Consider the following 21,562-nt stretch of genomic DNA (forward strand, 5'->3'; position numbering starts at 1 on the left):
GGGAGACAAAAGCGGGAGCGAGTGAGGCGGCATCCTCGGCTGCACTCTGTAGACCCCCCTCCCCTCCTTTTTAGTGAGTGCCCCTCCCGTCAAACACCCAGCCGCCACTCCCACCCCGCCGGGAGTTTACTTTCTGCTATTCTCTCTCTTTCTCTCTCCCCCCCCCCCCCCCGCTTATCCGCCACTCGGGAATCTTATCAGCTTCTAACGTTCCATCCAGCTTCCTGGACAGATGCATCCAGGGATTCCTACGGTTAACACCCCCCCCCGCCTGCCCCATAAGATTGTCGATATTTTCAGATATCACTCTCTCACTCACACCTTATTTACTGGGTGCAGAGTTGCCGGAGTTAGCAGATCTACTGCTTTCCCATCCCGATTGCAAAACTACAAAAAAAACAACCACCCAGGCAAAATATATATCTAGTTTCCTTCCCCCACCTCCCCGGCGCGCGCAAGCCTCTTGCCTTTTAATGAGCAGCAAGTTCTCCTTATCTCTTTTCTCCCCCGACCCCACCGCTCAGTCTGCACGGCTCGTCCGCCTGCTTTGGCTTCAACTCCGAGCAGAGTTTCTATACTGACCCGCGAGGAGTTCAGTCAGGTGGTTGATGCTTCTTTCCAGGAAGGAGCTGGCGGCGGAGCCGGAGATCGCCGCTTCTCCCAGGTGAGTGGTGCGGTTGGTGCGCTGAACTCTCGAGCGAGTCCCGGAAGGCTCGGCGGCGGCGCTGCCGAAGCTCCCTGACTTTCTCCCACAGGGCGGAGGGTGGCCGGCCGAAAGGAGCCGAAGCGCGAGCGGAAACTGCCGAGGTGGCCCTGACAATGGGTGAAGGGGCGTGGAGGATCCTCCCTCGCCCTTGGTGCCTGTGTGAAGGAGCTCATCCGAGTTCTCCCGCTGTAACCTGATCGCGCCACCAGCTCCTGCTCGCCGCGCCGGCGTTGCCTCCCTCGGCCAGGTGACAGGAAGCTCGCCAATACCTGATCCCCTGTAGGAGATCCTAATTCCTTTTACCCGAAGTAAGCACAGACAAAAAGGCCATTCCAGTGGGAATATACATTAGGCTTGCAAAAACATGGCTCTCGCCAGCAGAGCGGTTGATGCACCACTGTGGCTGCAAGGTTGAAATAATATGTTATGCAGGTGCAATGTGTCTTCTAAGGAACTGGCAGGGTCTGCCTCATCCTACTGCTCCAATTCTAACTTTTATTAAGCTAATCAGCAGCAGTGTGACAGATGACACACTCAAAAAGCCTGGCCTTTTAATACATATGAAACAGATAATGCATTAAAATTGGCAGAAGTTTGCTGGGACTACGGCTGTATTAGACACACAAGTTAAATGCTGCCTGACTTCCAATCAGTCACAGTTGGGATAGCTCAGTGGAGCATGAGACTCTTAATCTCAGGGTCATGGGTTTGAGCCCTACATTGGGAAAAATATTGCTGCATTGCAGGGATTTGGACTAGGTGACCCTCACGGTCCCTTCCAACTCTGTGGTACCTGACTCCCAATCAGTATTTGACACAAGTACTTATATTAGGGGTGGGATGTCAGAGTTTTGCATATCCTTTATGTGCACTAATAACAATGATTTCACTGTGGCGCCTTATGTAGCCAAAATGCTGCCAGCCATGCACAAAAGGGAGGTAACAGGTTTAGGAGAATTTTTGTACTTTTGCAGAAGCACAAAAAAGTTTCAGGAACAACGACTCTGGGTGTGGCATGGGGAAAGAACCCAGTGAATAATGAACAGCCACAAAACGCTGGCTGACTTTTGGAAGGAAGGGAATAGAACTGTATATCCTGGATGAGAGCATGACTTAACAGGCAGACTCGACACAGCATGCCCCACTTGTACATCTTAATTGATAATAGAGATAGGTTGAGTAGAGCCAGGTGGTAGAATTTTGTGGTGTGGCAATTACTGTTCTGAACTAGGACTGGGAAATCCAGGTTTAAATCCTTACTCAGCCACAGAGCTTGTTGGGTGATTTGGGACCAGTTGCATCTCTCAGCCTAACCTACTGCACAGGGGTTGCGAGAATGAAAGGGGCAAGGAGAACCTTGTGCCCCATCTTGAGCTCATTGGAGGAAATATGAGATCATGGGTGTAACCAGGACTTGGGGGGGCAGAACTGAGGTGATTGGTCTGCTAGTTAAGTATTTCTATTGTTTTACTTGATCTGGGGGGGGCAGGTGCCCCCCCTTGACTATGCCCATGGATGGGATATAAAAGTACAGTGGTATTCGGGTTGCATACGCTTTAGGTTACAGACTCCGCTAACCCAGAAATATTACCTCGGGTTAAGAACTTTGTTTCAGGATGAGAACAGAAATCATGCTCCAGCGGCGTGGTGGCAGCAGGAGGCCCCATTAGCTAAAGTGGTACTTCAAGTTATGAACAGTTTCAGGGTAAGAACAGACCTCCAGAACGTATTAAGTACTTAACCCAAGGTATCACTGTAATGGACTCTGCAGAACTGACTTCCTCTGCACCGAGAAGCAGCATCTGAATATCAGAAAGAAAAGTTGTAGTAGATTCATGAGTGAGGAAATATTAATTGGTTTGAGCTTGTGAGTTATGAGCATACTTAGTGAACAGTAGCTTTTGCTGAATAACTTGTGTGCTCTCCTATACTTCCTCCACTATTGCAAACATATGTTTATGTTAAGGAATTGTGTGGAAACTTGAAGAGATTAAAGCAGTTTGTTGGTTAATAGGCAGATGATTAATCAACAATACAATTGTTAATGTAAAATAAGCTGACAGAGCTAAGTGACAATTCTCATTTATGGGCAAGTAGCATAATTAGCATGATGCATTCATTAAAAAATGTAGTCATTGATAGTGGCCTGTTCCAGGTGCAAGAGCTCCGATGCCACAGAGAGATTCAGGTTTCTTATACATTTCAGCTGAAGGAATTTACCTGTGTGCACATTCCTTTGCGTGTGTGCATCAGCGCTCCCTGTTGAAATTAATTCTAGATCAGACAGCTGCCTCATTGTAGCCGCTACATGAAGTAGCAATCCAGGTGATGAAGGAGCCTTGCGTCATTTTAATAGAAGGGACAAATGTACTGTAACATAACCATAGGGTATCATGTTAGGATAATCTAAAGTTATTAATGTGAAAATTTACCATCAGGCTAGCTGAAAAGAAAGAATGTGACTCCCCCTCATGGGGTTTTCTCAGGCTCCCTAGAGCTTTTATTTACATAGGCCCCCTCCTTACACTAGTGTCATTATTCAACACAGATTCATGATTAGTAGGTTTTCCTGGCTGTAAAGTGAGCATTATTTTTCAGAAGGTTTCTTTTAGTGAGTTGTGTTTAAAATAGTAATAGTATTGGAACAATCATATGTGCTTTCAATGTGACCCTTTAATGTGGCACCACCTGTGCACTGGGACACCCTGCTTACTGACACTACACAGACCCTCACTATACTATTTAGAAATTTGCTGAAAGTGTTTTGTTTCAGCAAGCCTATCCAGACATTATGTTAGTTGTATCTGTTTTTAAAGTTTTATTAATTTTACATTTGGTTTTTTAATGATGGTTTTATGTATATTTGATTTGAAATGGTTGGTGGGTTTTAGTTATGCTTAATTTGTAATTTTATTTGTACACCACTTGAATAATTTTGTTGTGATCAAGTGGCCAATAAATTTTCTAAATAAATAAATAAATAAATAAATAAATAAATAAATAAATAAATAAAATTATGGACTGGCTAGTTACATAGTTCCACTGCTGAGATTAGGGTGGACTGATTTAAATTTGTAAGAGGGGAAATCTATTGTATAAATCTTACATTTCCTAAGCAAATCATGTATGCTAATTGGTTGCTGTAGCAGGTAATTTGCTTGCCACTGAATAGAGTTTTTATACAACCTAAGTATAATCCAAAAACTTTGGACATATAATCCACATACTTTTTACGCTATAGAACTACATGCTTGGAAGCAAGACAAACAGACAATTGTGAAACAGGGCAATTTTTGTTTGGCTCTTTGTAATAATTAAATGTCCAGAACTTTCTAAAAATAGACATCGGGGCAAAAAATTGTTTGATAACAGGTTGAAAAGTTAGGGCATAACCCAGTCAAAGTGAGTTTAGTAAGACTAAAACATGTGCTCATATGACTGGACTGTTTGGCTGATTAGTAATAAATATTCAGAGTTTACTACAGTATCACCTATGATAGGTCAATGTGTAATTTTAAGTGCTTTACCTCTGTCAATATTTTCTCATAGATAGAGCCATGCCAGCCTTTAACTCAAGCATTTGAAAGAGGTTCATTTATTCAGTTTTAAGATGGTTAAGTATAGGTTTTTTAATGTAGGTCAGATTTCACTTTAACAGTACAATCCTATGCATGTCTACTCAGAAATAAGTCTCATTGTCTTCAGTGGAACTTACTCCGAGGTAAAGTGTTATAGGATTGCAGCCTAAAACATTTTTAAGGCTATGTAACTGATTTTTTATGACATTTTAAAAATCACATATCTTAATCTAAAACCACATATCTCAATCTAAAATCTAGTGGTTCTTTCCTCTCTCTTGAACTAAAAGAAAGCAATAGTCACAGAAAAATATTTCAAAAAGTAAGATGTGTTTAAGAGGGCAATCCTGTGCACACTCACTTTCTTATCAGTAAACAGGAACAGTGATCTTCTACTGCTTTTGAACTAATAGCTCCATATGTTGTTGTAAGTAAGTATTTCCCAACCCTTGAAAAGTTATTTTTTAAATTCCAAAAATGCTCAGTGACCCCTATAGTCTGTTATTGATTAACTCAAGTTATGCTGTGGTGAGGTTGGTTTAAGTGCCCAGTGCAAAAATGCTGACATGAGATGTTTGCATCTTAATAGCGGTAGCACTTACTGAGAGCTTTCGGGGATAAAGTCCTAAATAAATTTAAGTATCATTTTGCATATTTTCTTCACCCACATCTTGGAACATAATAGCACTGGATTTTTTCCATCAGCCCTTCTTAGTTATTTTTCTCTCTAAACATTTAAGCAGAAGTAGGGGGTTTTTTGGGTTTTGTTTTGTTTTAAAAAATGCTAGGAACACTTGTGTTGCCATTACGTATGGGCACTTCACAGATGACAGGTTAACTATAAAGAGGGATTCTTTGTGCAGGAAGAAGAAAAAAAACATGTCTTAAATCTGCTTTTGTAGTCCCGAAGGCCTATGTTTGGAAGTAATGTTTCACAATATAGTTAGGGCATAATAAATATATATGGAATATGGAGAGTGCCTCTTTCCAAGCTTGAAGGGTTGCTGCATCTAAGTTGAGATACACCAGTTTATATTATTCAGTACAGCAGACTGTAGGATTTGTAGGTTTAGTGCAGGTGGCACTGTTCATACAGGGCACACTGCACAAGCTCTGCAATGTTCTACCTCATTAGTTCAGATTCTGCTTCCCATATGTGTGCTTCAGTGCTGACCTAGCAGCATGGAAAGCCCCTAATTTATAACTCCTCTTGGGAAAGTAATTTGTCTTTCTACAGTTTAGAAAGAGACTGTGGCTGCAACTATTTGCATGCTTACCTGCAAGGAAGCCACACTGAACAAAGTGGACTTAGTTCTAAATAAGCAATTGTGGGCAAATAGCTTTAAAGGGTCATGCAATCTTGCTGAAATATCACAAACATAGTGTAAGTGCATGTAGCAAAATAGGATGTAGAGTGATCAGGATATTGCTATTCATAACACTATGTCCCTCCCCTTGCCTGCAGAAACAAATTAAAGTATTCAAAGCAACTGTTGTTGTTGTTGTATTTCTTTTTCTTTATATCTCACCTTTTTCCCTGATTGGGACTAAAGACTGCTTACAGATAAAATGGGAACAATTAAAAAAATGGGGGGGGGGGGAAACGACCCATAATCAAAAGCTAATTGAATGTAAGACAATTAAAACAATGTTTCTCTCTCTGTGTATAAACATACAGATCATTATAATAAAAACATCACAACATCAGCCCTTTCCGTAGAAACAGACAGTTCCCAAAAGCCTGTTGGAACAGGAAAATCATCACCTGCTGGCAGAAGGACAGCAAAGTTTGCATTGTGCTGCTAAGATTACCATAATCTCAGCATAGGCCACTTTTGGAAAAGGAAATATAGGATAACTTGCAAATTAGCATACAAAAACCATTACTTGTGAATTTTGCAATGCGGTTCTACAGCCAAATAATGTGTTCAAGAATGCATATACTAGGGTAGTATGTGTAAATATATTGGTGAAAATAGCATACAAAATGCATTATTGTTAGGGGGAAATGCTGTGCAAAAATACAAGGAGACATTTGCACTAAAATGCTGAAGATACTTCGTGAAGACATTTTTACATAATTTTGCAAACTGATGTGCAAATGTGGAAAACTGAACTTAAGGGTGGGGAAAATGTCTAAACCAGAGAAACTGAAATTGACATATTCACACATCCCTATGAGAAAGCAAGCGTGCTGATAAGCCCACTGTTTAAAATTGCTCTGTACTATTTAAGCAAGTAAAGATCTTGTTTTGAGACAGAGGTTTGTTGGGACTTGAGTATATACCCTGAGCTGTATGTCTCAACGCCTTGCACATGTGCTGCATCAGGAAGATTGTGGGCAACATATGGCAGGCAGTCTCTCAAACAAAGATGTGCTCTCACAAGCCCACATTCCCAGCATGTTTGCATTCCTGTCTCAGTGACGTCTACGCTGGCTTGGTCATGTCCACAGAATGGAAGGTGGCAGGATCCTCAAGGAGGACATGCTCTGCTGGGAGCTGGTGTCAGGCACCAGGCCCATTGGCAGACCAAATCCGCATTACAAAGATGTCTGCAAACATGACATGAAGGCTGGCAACATCTCCCCACCATGTGGGGAATCCCTTGCAGACGACTGAAGTGCCTAGAGACAATCATAAAGGCAGATCATGCAAAGGCAAAGACCCCCAAAGTGGAGAGCTGCTTATCAGGGGTCTGGAAAAGTCATGGGGAGGTGCTCCCCTGTGACCCTGGTCAGTGAGGTGGTGCCTTCCTTACAGGCCTCTGGGATGCTTCCAGAGCCCTCTTGCTTCCTAGAGGCTGGTAAGGAAAGTGCCACCATGCTTTGGGAAGGTGGCACAAGGACTGGGGGGGTGCTTCCAGAGCCCTTACGTTACCTGCTCAATGCCTGGTAAACGAGGAAAAGCCATTGGGTGGGTTTCTTTCCACTCTCCGTTTATTTATTCATCCCACCCACCCACGCCAAGCTGAAATCATGTAAGTAAAAGCAGCCTAAGTTGCGGGTTTACTGTGTTTCCCTTTCTTTCCTATAGAGTTTATATCCACTGGTCCTCTCCATTCCACTAGATTTCTGTTACGGTCACTATATCAATTCTCTCCTCCAAGACAAAGCACGCCAGTTTCTCCCCCTTGGCTCATAGGCTTCTAACATTAGCATATAGACGTTTATGCACTGTGTCTCTCTTTGAGTGTCTTTAGCCAGCCATGCTTTGATCTCTCTGAGTTGCTATCCTGTGCCTGTGCACTCCCAATGCCTTATTTACCATTAAAAAAAAGATGATGATTCTGGGGGGCTTTCAACATTCTATCTAGCAATCTAAATTTTGTTTCCAGGACCTCTCGACTACATTTTTGCTTGTCATTGGTGCTAACATTCACTTCTGACCCCTCCCCAGCATTATCTACCAGACGATCTAGATCAGGGGTTGTCAACCTGGTCCCTACCGCCCACTAGTGGGCGTTTCAGGATCCTAGGTGGGCGGTAGGGGGTTCTATGGCACAAGCTGAATCCTTCTATAGAGCACTGGTGGGCTGTAAGGAAATTTTACCGTCAAGAAAGATGCATTGGTGGGCGGTAGGTATAAAAAGGTTGACCACTCCTGATCTAGATACTTGCACATATTCTTTAGGGGGGTTATTCTTGGAATGAGGGAATTGCTACTTATCCATGGGTCCCTTATATAAGGGATCATTTCTCTCTTCCTCAGAGATACATATCTCTAATCTGGCACAAATAATAATTTTGTTTTGAGTTATGGAAGACAAGAACTTTAATTTCCTTTTATTAGGTTGCTTGTCCGTATTGCTGAATGCCCAATTCTATTCCAACAATTCCATCGGAATTGAACAGCTGTATAATTTAATGTTCTTGTTAAGAGACAGTGCCTTGAAGAGGAATTCATTTTCATCTCTACCAGGCATGCGAGACATTATTTATCTGTGTTCTAACTTGTTTAATTGGCTCAATCTTAAACACAGCATTCCAGCTGTTGCCACCTTACAGCTTCAAGGGGGAACATACCCAAGATATTAATATCCAATCTAGCAGTTACTGTCTTATTGTCTGTTTCAATCTGAATCATGTTTTTACTAGTTACTACTAGAAACCCAGCCTTCCTTCTCTTCCCACCCCCATCTCTCCCAATTAACCGCTCTGAATGTTTTCATACTTCACTGTTCTGTATTCATCTTGATCTTGGAAGAAGATTGCTGAGACCCTGTTTTGTATTATGCTCCTAACAGTTCATTTGATCTTGGCTATCAGTTAAAGCTTAATCAACTATCATTCAGACATTGTAATGCTCACTAGAATACCACCTAGAACCCCTAAGCAAGAACTGGCTAAAAAATGAAACCAGTTTTGGTTAAACTTCTAAAAACATAATTTTAGCAACTTGATGGTCTGTGCAAAAAGCTTCAGAAATATCCTATTATATTCCATGCATCAGTCTCATAGAAAGATTCTCCAGCTTGGAAGGTGATTACTTGCTGCATAGTCTTTTCTTTCAGATTTTTTATTTTTGAAAAGGCCCTCATAGCAATTCTAATCAGACAGGGAACTAGGTTTTGTTGACTCTAGCCCACACAATGAACTAATAATTTGTAGCAAAGTGGGAGGTGCAATACTTGTGTAGCTGGAGCTTATAGATTAAAAATACTGCATGGGAAACATTAAAATGATTGCATGGCTGCAGTCCCACCTAGTATACCTCTACCTGTGTTTCCCCTCCTCAAAACTGTGCCTTGGTGTGGCCAGGTAATTCCATTATAGAAGCAAGCTATACTGCAGCACACACACACTTCTTTTAGAGCTGAATAGCTACTCCAAAATTGCAGCGCCATTCTTTAATACAGTCTTGGAATCTGCTTTATGACTTGGCTAATTATTGCTTTGCCAAGGATTTTTTTCCAATTAAGTTTGGGAATGTTTCTTCAAAGGATGACCTCTGCTTTGCATGCAGAAGTCCCAGGTTCAATTCCTGGCATCTTCAGGGTTGGGAAAGACCCATCTGAAGCCTTGGAGAGTCATTATTACTTGGTGTAAACAATACTGACCTCGATGGACCAACTTTGTAGGCAACCTCCTCTTTTCCCACTTTGGCAGAAGCATCTACATCTTTTAAGCAGTGGCAAAGTCTTCTTCGCTCCTACAAACGCCTTTAGATGAAATCAGTGCTTTTTTCTGGGGGGACGCAGGGGTACACATACCCCTAAACATTTTGTGAATCTAATTTTGGCCTCATTGAGGGGCAGTATTTCAATATGAGTAGGAAAATGAGAGTACCGTACCCCTAAACATTTTTTTAAAAGAAAAAAAGCACTGGATGAAATAAAACTAAAGACAGCCCCCTTCATTTTTATATAGTTTGGAGCCTTTGAAATTAAAAGGACATCGGTTTTAGTAATGGAGCGTACAATGAAGTAGTGGCTCCATTAGGGAACCTGGAATGTGAGCAATGTTGTCCAAAGAAAGAAGGAAAGAGAAAAGATAGTAAGTGAAGATACTCAGTTACAGTGACTGGTGTACTACTTCTTTACATTAAAACAATGGAAGGAATATGACCACCACTCTGATAGAAGGGAAGTATCCTGGTTACACCCAATGGCTGGCATAAGCACTCAAAATTCTTTCAATGACTCAGCATGGAAGTGAAACCACAACATTGCCATTGTAACCAGAACTGTCCATTATAACCATCTACTCTAGAAAGCTGGATCGTACTAGCTGCATTGCATAGGGGTAAGTAGGTACATCTCTTTTCCTTCAGGGGCTCCTCTGAGGTGGCTAGCTTTATCAGATGGAGAAAACAACACAACACATGAACAGCTCAGCCAGTAGGCAACCTGTTTCAAACACCAGTAAAAAGCATAAAAATCAATATGCTGCACAACAACCTGACAACAATTTAGAGCTTGAGAAAAGTTTAATACATAGGTCAGGTTACCCAAGGTAGACTGAACTGCTACAAAGCTTATTCTTTTTTTTTTACTACTATTTGCATTTATAGACTGCTTACTGTCCAAATATCTCAAGGCACTACTATTTTTCTCCTACCTTTGCACACCTCTCTCTCTCTGCTTGCTGTTCTCATCAGCTAGCCCAACCCATGGTCCATTATGGGAAATCTCAAAAGCAACATGGCACATTAAAAAACAGAAAACAACCAGCGGTCTTTTTGGTAAAGGAACGTCTTGAGAGACCCAATATTCTGATATTACAGGTCTCTGCAATGATGAAGAGAGTAACTGCTGCTAATGTTATCTATCGTTTATGAAGCAAGTCCATGCCTCTGTACTCCCTGTGTAGTGCAGTCTCCAAAACAGCTTAGTGTTGATGCAGGATTGTGCTGAAATAAACCCTGGTAGTTGAAATGGGGGTCAGAGATATGTGAACATAAGGATATGAAACAACAGTATTATTCTTTTAACGGCAAAAAATGTTATGACATTTCTAAGCCTGCTTCATCATATGTATGACAGCAGGCATATAAACTTAGACTGAAATATTGCAGCATATATCAAGTAACTTTCCAGTGAGACTTTATAAAAATATTTTCAGAAGAGGATCATCAAGGAGTGGGATAGTGGCACTATATTGATTCTGCATCTTATGTTTGCTAGAGGGTATATTATATTTCATTGCAACTACTTTGAAAGCTCAGTAACCTGTTAATGATCCATTAATTTCAATACATTCAACCTGGAGAGCTATATTAATTAAAAGCTGTTATTGAGATAAACTATTTTGTTATTAGATATGCAAACACAGTGTAAGGTTTTGCTTAGAAAAGGCCCTTGCTGTGAAACTATGACTTGGAAAGGCTCATGGGTACCACCTGCTGTCTGAATTTAAAATTACTTCCCAAATCTTACAGGAATTAATACGTGTCCTAGCGAGAATGCCTTGCTGTAACATGACGATTTCAGCCCTGCTACAATTTGAAGCCAAATAAGCACTTTCACTTAACAAACAAACCAAACCCTACCAGCAGCAGTTAAGATTTCATCCTCTGTTAAAAACAGACAGGAGCAGGATGTATACCAGAAGACAAACATAATGTCAGGTTTCTCAGACTCCTTCACAGCATACATAACATATTAATCCAGAGAGATTTAATAGAAAACAGCTCGTTTTCAAAACCACACAACATTCCTGCAGTGACCACAGCAGTGCTGACTTAGAAAAGTTTTTTTTTAAAAATGTAACTGGCAAGCTGGAACACAAAAGGTACTCCATACCATGTGACTAGGCAGGACATCACATCTACAATATATTTTAGAAAGTTGTGTGTTCTCTGTAGCTCAGTTGGTTAGAGCATAGTGCTGATAATGTCAGGGTTGCAAGTTTGATCGCTGTATGGGAAAGCTGCATATTCCTACACTGCAGGGGGCTGGATCATTTGGTCTACGATTCTACACATTTTAAAGTCAGGTATGCAAAACTACAAGCTCCAGTTTAAGCCTAAAACCAAGACTAATCCAATAAAACATTAATCACATACTGGTTTTGCCCAACTAGGACCATTTATTAAAATTCAATTTCCGTGTAAGTTTCACATTTTTTGGAAGAAGATGGAATTAAAATTCTATGCCATGTGGCTACTCAGTCCATAGTGGCTGTAATCCAATAGAAAGACCATCATTTGTCATCACCATCAGACTATGGCATAAGTGAGAAGTATTTCTTCACCACTCACTTCCCAGAGTGTCACCAGTTGTAGTGCCGGGGGAGTTTAAATGGCCTCCTGGTTAATGGTTTGGAGATTCCTTGTGCTGTTAACTGGTCCCTCTTCACTATTAATATACTAAGAGTACAACTGAAGATTTAAAAGAAGTGGGACAATTTGCTGCAGCATCCGGGTTACTAAATGCAACATATCTGATTTCAAGACACCACATTTGATTGGATATATACTATTTATATTAGATGGTCTTAACACCAAAATGGACTGTTGAATTCCCTCCTGCTTATGGACCAGCATAGCTGCCTTTGAAAACCATAAAAAGCAAAGGCACTGTGGATTAAAAATAAATAAATCATGCAATAAAATTTGGGTTCTGGTTTCAACGTATTTCCATGCATCACATTTTAAGTACAAATGAGCTTGTCCTCCCAAGGCAAAATGAACTTCACATTAGCCTTGTTGATGAGCATTTTATGCAGCAATATAATATACAATGGATAGTAGTTCTTAAGTTAACTATTATAACCCCCAAGTCTTTTGGGGAGATGAGCACCAATTTACGAGGGCTGCAAAGCCAAACTGTTCTAACTTTCAACCCATCCAACAGGTGACCACACAAAGGTAGTAAGAGTGATATACATTTTTTTTATCTGATCAGCACTAGCTTAAAATGCAGGGATGTCATAATTGGGATCAGCTGGTTCAGTGATTGTAGCAGCAGCCCTCCCCCCCTCCCATTCATTGACAAAACTTGGATTCCTTTAAAATTGTGTGCCTGACACTATACATTCATAAATGTTGCTTATGGTATTACCCTAATGCTCTATTTCCCCCTCAGCTTCTCAAGACTGATAACCTACACATATGCACCCCTCTTCACAGGAAAGGTTAAAGGAAAAAAAGTCGCAAAATGACTTTTGCTCACTACTGTACAATAAGCAATGGTATTTAAGAGAAAAGTTAGTTATTTAAAGACCAAGTTTTTCTTACAGTTAATAATTTTAAAAACGGCAAAATGTAAAGTTTCACTTAAGAACGTGATAATAAGAATGGTCTTTCCTTCTTTCTGGAGCTCTAGTGTGGTGCTTTTAGAAGCACTATTTGTTTATTTGATATCACTCAAGGGTTGCTAGACTGGTTTTAAATCATGGAACATTCATGCCTATTAACTGTTTTTCTCTACATAAGGCAAGAGCTTCCCTCCACAGAAAAGTTTATGACCTTATGTTCTGAGCATCTCATTTATCAGCAGGCATACTGCCCAGCATAACATTCCCACATCACACAGCAGTGTGTGTGAGACTTCTTGTCCACTTCCGCTCCACTGGAATACGGTAATCACTTTAGTTGGAATAATAATAATAATAATAATAATAATAATAATAATAATAATAAACACTAACATCTCTTCCCTGTGTGGGGAATTATGGTTCAATTTGCTTAGAAAATGAGCAGTTACTCTGCTCTGGAATGCATTGCTGTGCATAATGCACAGGTGCAATCCAGCTGGTTAAATTTCTTTGGAAAATGCAGGTAAGATTCCCCACCATGAGATTTTCAGTCCTCTTAACATACACAGTGAAACTAGATTATATGCTCTGTTTTATTCTGAAAATGTCAGTTTTTGCTCCATTACCCACATTCTGCAACTGGAATAAATTGTGGATTGGGGAAAGTAAACGAATGGGTCCCTTCCGACTCTATAATTCTACAATTCTTTGAAGTGGGTGACACAAGGGTGAAGCAGCAGCAGGATATTGACAATGGGACCACAGACAAGAGCAAACTGAATGCAATTCACTCCAAAGTAAATCCGCATAGGAATTGGTTACTGGGCTGGTCACTTGTTATCTCCCATTCCCACAGAAGCATGTTCTACAAGAGGTGTATCAAACACTTTTTCAGTCTAAGAGATTAGAATGTTACTTCCTTTTTAAATGTGAAAGGGCAAATAAACATTCAGATGTAGTTTAAAATATGCTCCAGGAGAGTAGACACTTTTATGCCCAAATTCCAAACCTAGAAGTCATCAAAACAAGACAAGGACACTTTATTCATTCTGATAAGATCCCCTCAGTACAGCCAACATAAGCAGTCCCGTGGCTATCAAGCTGAGTTGCCATATTTTGAAGAGCAAAAAAGAGGACACATTTGCCGATTTCTACTTTTAACTATGGATCACTCTGATGACTCTAATTTTACATACCTATAAAAAAAGAGGATGTGTCCTGGGAAAAAGAGAGGACATATGGCAACCCTAAAAAGTTATCATCCCCCCCCCCAAAAGTTTTCTTTGAGAATGTCAGACACGTATTACACATGGGAGCACACAGTACTTATGTAAGGAGAAGTTTACAACTCTTTACACTGCTTCCAGAGTTGGTGGGTGGGTGTTGCATGTTAATGGTGGGTATAAGTATAAATAAAAGCATACTGGATTAACTAATCCAGAATCAAGACTGCGCTGTTTCAATATTCACCATAGCTGTCTCAGATTAGAACTCCCAATAGTGGGAAGTCTACTCAGAAGTAACCCCTACTGCATTTGGTGTACACCAAGGGTTGTACCCTGCAAGGCCCACTTGAGAGGGCTGAAAACTAGAGGCACAGCGGTCACAAAATGGTGGTGCAGGGGCACAGCCAGTCACAAACCAGCATCAGCTGGTTGACATTGCTCACTACTGATAAATCCATTTTTCGAAATTGCTGACTTGTCATAGCCCTTTTCCTGCAGCAAGGAGTTCCACACCTTAACTTTCAAGTGAAGTACAGGCAGAATTTGCTTAAAGGGGTTTTCCATTTCAAACTCTAAATGCCTCTCAAAGTATTTTTACCCATCTCCTGAAATTTCTTCTTCTCCTTTCACATTCAACTTGTACCTTACTTCCCCGCTCTGACTCCCAGCAAAAAAACCTTACCAGTTTTATCCATCCCTGCTTCCTGGTCCTTTTAAATTCACTTATTCCGATAACTGCTTCCCTCGCTTACCTTTCTCTTTTTCTCTGTTTATTGATAACAACAAATAATATTAGTCTTTTATCTTATTTCTTTCAACTCTTCCTGGTCCTTTCCCCTCAGAGAAAGGAGACCTACCTATCTATCTTCTGTCCTTCTTGCTTTTCCATGTCCTTTGTGACTTGAGCACACGTTTGCATGCACACACACACACACACACACACAGCAGACACCCACAAAGGGGGCTGTGAAGGGGGGGGGCTTCTTTTCTCCAGGTTGTACAAGCAGGAAAAATAAAATATTCAGTTATTCTAAAATTATATAAGAAAATAGGAAAACTAACATTTAAAAGCCAAGGAAAATAAGGAGGAAACAAACAGGAAGAAAGGAATCTTATATGGTATTGAAGAATGACGTTACCTCAGGAAGTGTTGCAGGTGCATAAAACAAGGACAGGGACAACATTCAATTTCTCGGTTTCCCATAGGTTAAGACAGATTATGAAACACAATTCTTCCTTCAACCCATTTTGCCTCAAGTCCTGTTTCAATCTTGCCATTATTTTAATGTGCAGCCAAAACCATGTAGTTAACATCTCAGCTATGTTCATTACTGCTTGAACTCCAGAACAGTAAATGCACTCCAACATGGGATAAACTGACTGCATGTTCCGCAATTAGCGTCCTCAAACAAACAAGTGACATTTCTCTGATGATTCAGCACTTCTTTCATAGTCCAGTATCCAAACACCACAAGCTTATTTCCAGCAGGGAACTAAATGAAAATCTGAACTTAACATTAAAACATGTGCTGGGATAGAGGAGCAGTTGCTAGTGTAGCTAAAGGAATTTATATCAAGCCTCTGGTATGTTCAGCTACAAAATATTCTAGTGAGTTAAGCAACATTCTAAGATCATTCATTCTTACCATGGCACAACACATAAAAAAACTGGTTTCCATGTAGTTTCTCCATGCAGACAGGTTTATGTAAAATATATAAACATTTTTCAATTTTGTTACAGATTGCATAAATATGGCATTTTTACTGTTGCATTTACAGCTGTGCAAACACAATTTGATTACAATCTCTGAAAAGTACTTTGCATCCCAGTGAAGCAATAAAAAAATGCCCACAAAGAATTTAAATACCAAATTCACGTTTAAAATGTCTTCTCAGTAAAATCCACACATTTAAAATAGTTTTATTCATTTTATTTGTATATGTCAAAATACATTTTTTTTGCAAAATAGTGGGTTTTGCAAGTAGTTTCATGCAGATGCAAGGTCTGCTCAATACTACCAATAAAATCAACGTAACACAGTAGCCATTCAGTTTTTAAAGAATAAATAACCTATATATAAAACACTAAAATATTAGATACACATTTAATCATTCACAGGCATCCAAAACTTGACCAAATATAATCCACAGTATGCCTAACAATTCAACAACACTATGCAGCGTGTTGCAGCCATTCAGATGGATATTTTCTCTGCTTGGTTTGTATTAGCTTAAGACCATGAAATATGTCCACCTTCAAACTTATGACTCATACAGACCTACTGTAACAAGATATCCCAGAACTATCCTTGTACCTTTAAAATCAAGAATCCTGAGCTTGGTAGTAAGAGCAAAACCTTACATCTTCAAAAAACCTCCCTCCCCCCTCCCCAAATCACCCAACCCTATGAAGGGGACTCACGTCCTCCTTGCCCCAACAGTTGTTCTCTTTTGCCCACCCCAAAATGAAGTGAGTCCCATCCCCAAGAAGTAGGAAGTAGAACACAATGACCTTTTAAAATGAAGGGGTACAAATTCACATTTAATATAGTATACAATATAATCAATAATACAATAGCTACTACAAGCTTTACAATATACAATTTATTTTAATGGCTGAGCTGTTCAGTGGTTTTTAGGCAATAGTCTGTAGGCCAGAAGATGGTTATATTTAGTAGGTTTTAGTGAAAATATAAAAGCTGTTTGTTTTCTAACAAAAGCTATCTTCACTGGAGTACTTTTTAAAAGGCCACTGAAATGTATAAAATGGTCTGAACGTGGTGGTATCAACTTAGATGCCTCTTCACATGGCATTAGCAGTGCACGTAAATGAATAGGTTAGGGCTTTCAAATGACTTAAAGATTACTTTGGCTAGCACAACAGTTTCAGACAGCACTCAAACACAGATATGTGAAATGTAGTGAAGAAGTTATACTTAAGTTTTATTATGGGTGATCACTCAAATAAAAAATGGAAGGGGATAAAATATTGTTTTTAGTTTCAATTTTTTGTAAAGACTGACTCCATACAAAGTAGAATTTCTAATTTTAAACCAAATGGACTTTGTTAAACACTACTGTGGAGCAGCCTATTTTGTTTTAACACACAATTGCAATAGGGAAATATATTCAAGCATGTCAAGTGGTGGTCTGAAAACTCCAAACAATATACATTAATATATACAGCATCACTTAGTACCTGCTAAAATGTATGTGATGGTTACAGGATCTAACAACTTGCACTACAAACCTTTTTCTTTTCTTTTAAAAAGTGACCAATAAAGGCAGAAGACAGGAGTTTTAAAATAACCAATCTACTTGCAACTGACTTTTAAAGCATCTTTTATAGGAAATAATGCATATTGCACAACAGTGAAAGCAAAGGTTCCACAAAACCTCTCTGTTTTGGGGTGGCTGGCTGGACAATACAGGCTTAGTTAGCTACATGTTGCATTTTTAAAGGGGTGTGTAAATGTAAAGCTGTGAAAATACTGTACAACAAAAAAATCTGGTATATGAATAATTAGAAGGAAACACACACAAATCCAAACTTAAGATGTAAGAGAGAAAAACTGCAGGATAGAAAAAAAACAACCAGGAACCGTGACACAACAAAATAAAAGTAACTGTCTGTGGTAGCAGAAAGCTTTTTTTGATGCATGTGTTTATGTACAACTAAGGCTTACTGGTTAAATATCTGAGGCTTATCTGGCCTTGAACACTTTCCTTATATGCAGTAGCTGTAAACAAGATTTCTCAGTCATTATGTCTTCTCAGCAGCTGCTTTAACACATGAAACAATGATCTTGGTTAAAAAAACACACACACCCAGGTAAGAGGGCATTTGGCAGAATATCTGAAAATGACAGTCTCCAAGAAATCTTCCCAGACTTCCAGTGACTTCCATGCTATGGTCCACTGGAGATACTAATTATGTGCAATCCCATGATTTGCAGCTGGAGTAAACAATTTTATTTGGAAAGCTTGCTGATAACTCTGATCAAGGCCCCATTTTCATCTTTTAGCCTCTGGTTATCGGCCTTCAGGTCTGGTAGCATCTATCAGAGAAAAACAGAGAGTAAAGTGTGCAACACTTGACAAATAACAATATACTAAATACAAAGTCTCTTCAAAGACAAATAGTCCTCCTTTCCTGCAAACGCCAAATGGTTTGTTTATTTAATACCATTTATAAACCAATTGATATTAAAATATTGCTAAGCAGGCTGGTGAATTGAATATGTGGCTATCTGTTTAGAACTCAAGGTCCATCTGCAGCAGCAACTTACTATTTTATAATCACTGAGAAGTGAAATATAAAACAAACCAAACCATATTTAGTCAAGTCACTCATATGGGGTAATGGAAGAAAAGGGTTTTTCATAGGTGCTCCTCTAGGTAAAATAAGCATGCATATATTTGCTTAATTTGTAATTAGCTTTTTGTGGGGTACAGTTCACACAGCCCTGGGTATACATTAACTGAAGCAAGATTCACCAGACCTGGGCACTGGAACCCATTTTGGATGTCCTGCCTCAGGTTTCAGAGTTGTAACAAAGAAAAGTGATTCAGAGAATGCGTAGAGAGCATTCTTCACAACTACACCCTTGTCTCCAAACATTTGGGAGTAAGGGTGAGAGGGTGTCGAGAGAAGTGACAGTTATACCACAGGACTTCACTTCCAGACAGGTTTGAGCTCTGAGCATATCTTAGAAACTGACATGTCCACTATTGCAAAATCCAGCATAGACACAAAATTGTGTGTTTTGTTTTTGTTTTTTTAAATAAGATAAGACAAGTAAGTTATAAGATATGCCTATATGTGGCATTTGTGCAAACCTGGCAATGTTACTGAAATAAATAGGTATTAAATGCTCACTTAACTGACAATCTGCTAAACCTCATCATGCCTTTTATTTCTAATCCCATTATATAGTCACTGCTTTGTTCCAAGTGGTATGATAATGCTCTTACCACACCTGCTATAAGTTTATGAAGTTTCAATACGCATCTACTCAGCAGATAAATTATCATCTAAGTTTTAAAAAAGTCATCCTTATAGAACATTTTACTGCCACTCCACTTGGGAGCTGAAAAACTTGTCTTTTAAATTTCCCCTTAGAAACCAGAAAAAATAGGCTCAACATCTTCCTGTGGAACCCATTTACTTTGAAAAATACTGGTATGTTGGATTTAAAATGGGACAAGAAGCACTTGGAATGGCACAATACTACTTCTGCTCTTACTAAACTCTTGAAGGTAAGGGAAAGCTTCAATATCAAGTCCAATTCCTAATGAGGTAGGTACAATTGTAAGAGTGAAGAACAAAGAGAGCCAGGGTTTTGAGTATGGAGAAAGAATACAAGAGTTTAAATACTGTTTTCTTCTTTTTTGCACCATAGTTCCCCCAATATTTTTTACAGAACTAGAAAAGGCACAATGTGGGGAGCGGATGGATGAGAATGACTGGCACTGATGTGATGCCACAAGATCAACTGTTAAGTCCAGGGCACGAACAAGCATCTGGCCAGAAAAAAACACACACCCAAAGGTGGAAAATTGCCTTTGCTTAACCAAGCACTTTCGACATGTGACCTCAGAAATTGGAAGCCTGACAATCAGACCCACCATCTCGAACAAAAGAGATGTTGTTAAACTACAAAGACACTGTGTGGCTAATGGTCAGGGACGATGAGGGGCTGTAGCCCAACAACACCTGAGAAAAGTTGGCTTAGAGGCTTCTTCCTTTTGCCTATAACAGTTAGGAAGTAGAAGAGGATGAATGTAAACCCAGACAAGATGGAGGTACTATAGGCAGGCAATACTGGTACTCAGGTTCACCAGCAGCATTGTTTTCCTGAAGAAATCAAACATGGTCCAAGACATTGATGCCAGAGGCTGCAACCCTAACCCTCACTTATCCGGGAGCAAATCCCACTGACTTAAATAGGACTTACATCCAGGTTGGTTTACTGCAATGTACTTTATGTGAGGCTACCATTAGAAGCTTCAACTGGCTCAGGATGCTGAGGGCAGAGATTTGTTTGGGCCTGGCAGGGCAGACCACATCAGGTCAGTTTTCTCAATGTCATTGGCTTCCAGGCAAAATTGACAGTGATGACTGTGACATCTAAAACCTGAATAGCCAAGCCTGGGCAAGGCCAGCTCAGGAACTGTCGCCTCACATGAATTCTGCACTCCCTTTCTGAGTCCTTATTGCATTTCTATTGGCAAATAAACAAGAAAGGGGATGTTTTCAGCTGTGGTACCCTGACTATGGAACAATTTCCCCAAATAAATTGAACTGGCTCCACCTTAACCTGCTTTTAAATGGGTTCTTGTTTACACTTAATAATACATTTTCAATTTGGCTGTTGAATGATTTTCAGGATGCTTTTTAAAGCCCTTTGTTATTCTTAGGGTGGTTCTGGATTTTGTGCTTCATTTCTTATTTGTAAATGCCGTAAGTTTGAGATTTTTTTGTATTGAAAGAAGGATATAAATGGCAAAATAAATAAACAAAGGAAAAAGAGTTCTTGCAAGTTGCTCAAATAAGCAAGGTTACACCATGCATAATATCAAAATACTTTGTATTAAAATGCTTTGTATTAATTTTTTTTTGCAAAGCATCAAATGCCAAGAGTTAATAAACATATTCTTTGAAAAATCAAAACTGCATTTAAAATAAATTATTATACACGTGTGATCTGTTTGGATTGGGTCTTGATATGTATATGATCATATTCTAGAATGCATGAGGTATCTCTAATAAGGTACATTCATTATTATTATTTATTTATTTATTTATTTATTTATTTATTTATTTATACCCCGCCCTCCCCAGTCAAGGCCGGGCTCAGGCTTGAGCCCTGGAGAAGTCACTTTGGTGCAGCAAAAACAATGCAGGAAGCGCTGTGATTTGACTTCACCCCGGAGGGGCTGCTGGTAGCATTTCAAGCATTAATAGTCATTTTGATACCTGCTTAAAGTATTTTTCTTTAGGCAAGCCTATTCAGACATGTAGAAATTACATGTGTTTTATTTCTTTTTAGCTACTGTTGATTGCAAAGGTAAATTTTCAGTTTCACAGTAATGAGACTTAACTTTCAGCTATAAAAGCTCATGCCTCCTCTATGGTATTGGCATGGCACATGTTAATCACTTGGAGGAAAATCTAGGCTCATATAAAAAATTAATTCTGCTGTATTTACGAGCTGCCTCAAACAGTTAATGCAAAATATTGCAACTGATCATTTCTTCTGTACTATTATTATTATTATTACATCTGACACATTGTTTTTCCAACCACTCACTAGAACTTGGTACTGATGGTTTTATTCAATTAAGTTTTACT

General features: G+C 39.5%; 1 protein-coding gene and 1 long non-coding RNA gene across 8 annotated transcripts in view; one reads left to right on the forward strand and one right to left on the reverse strand.

Moving 5' to 3' along the window:
* The first annotated feature begins 528 nt into the window (after window positions 1-528).
* On the forward strand, window positions 529-20,738 carry LOC310743245. Its single transcript, XR_014538894.1, has 3 exons — window positions 529-664; window positions 19,611-19,882; window positions 19,974-20,738. It is a non-coding gene; the product is annotated as an uncharacterized lncRNA (long non-coding RNA).
* Window positions 16,125-21,562, reverse strand: part of PPP1R12A (protein phosphatase 1 regulatory subunit 12A) — a 91,062-nt gene continuing 85,624 nt past the window's right edge. For all 7 annotated transcript variants that reach the window (XM_083573308.1, XM_083573306.1, XM_083573309.1 and 4 more), the window contains one exon: window positions 16,125-18,266. In XM_083573308.1, the coding sequence (XP_083429434.1) occupies window positions 18,180-18,266 (87 nt within the window). In that variant the 3' untranslated portion in view covers window positions 16,125-18,179. The remainder of the gene's footprint in view (window positions 18,267-21,562) is intronic.

This window comes from Podarcis filfolensis, assembly GCF_964270895.1.
Source record: "Podarcis filfolensis genome assembly, chromosome: 10".
In the NCBI taxonomy this organism is placed as follows: Eukaryota; Metazoa; Chordata; class Lepidosauria; order Squamata; family Lacertidae; genus Podarcis; species Podarcis filfolensis.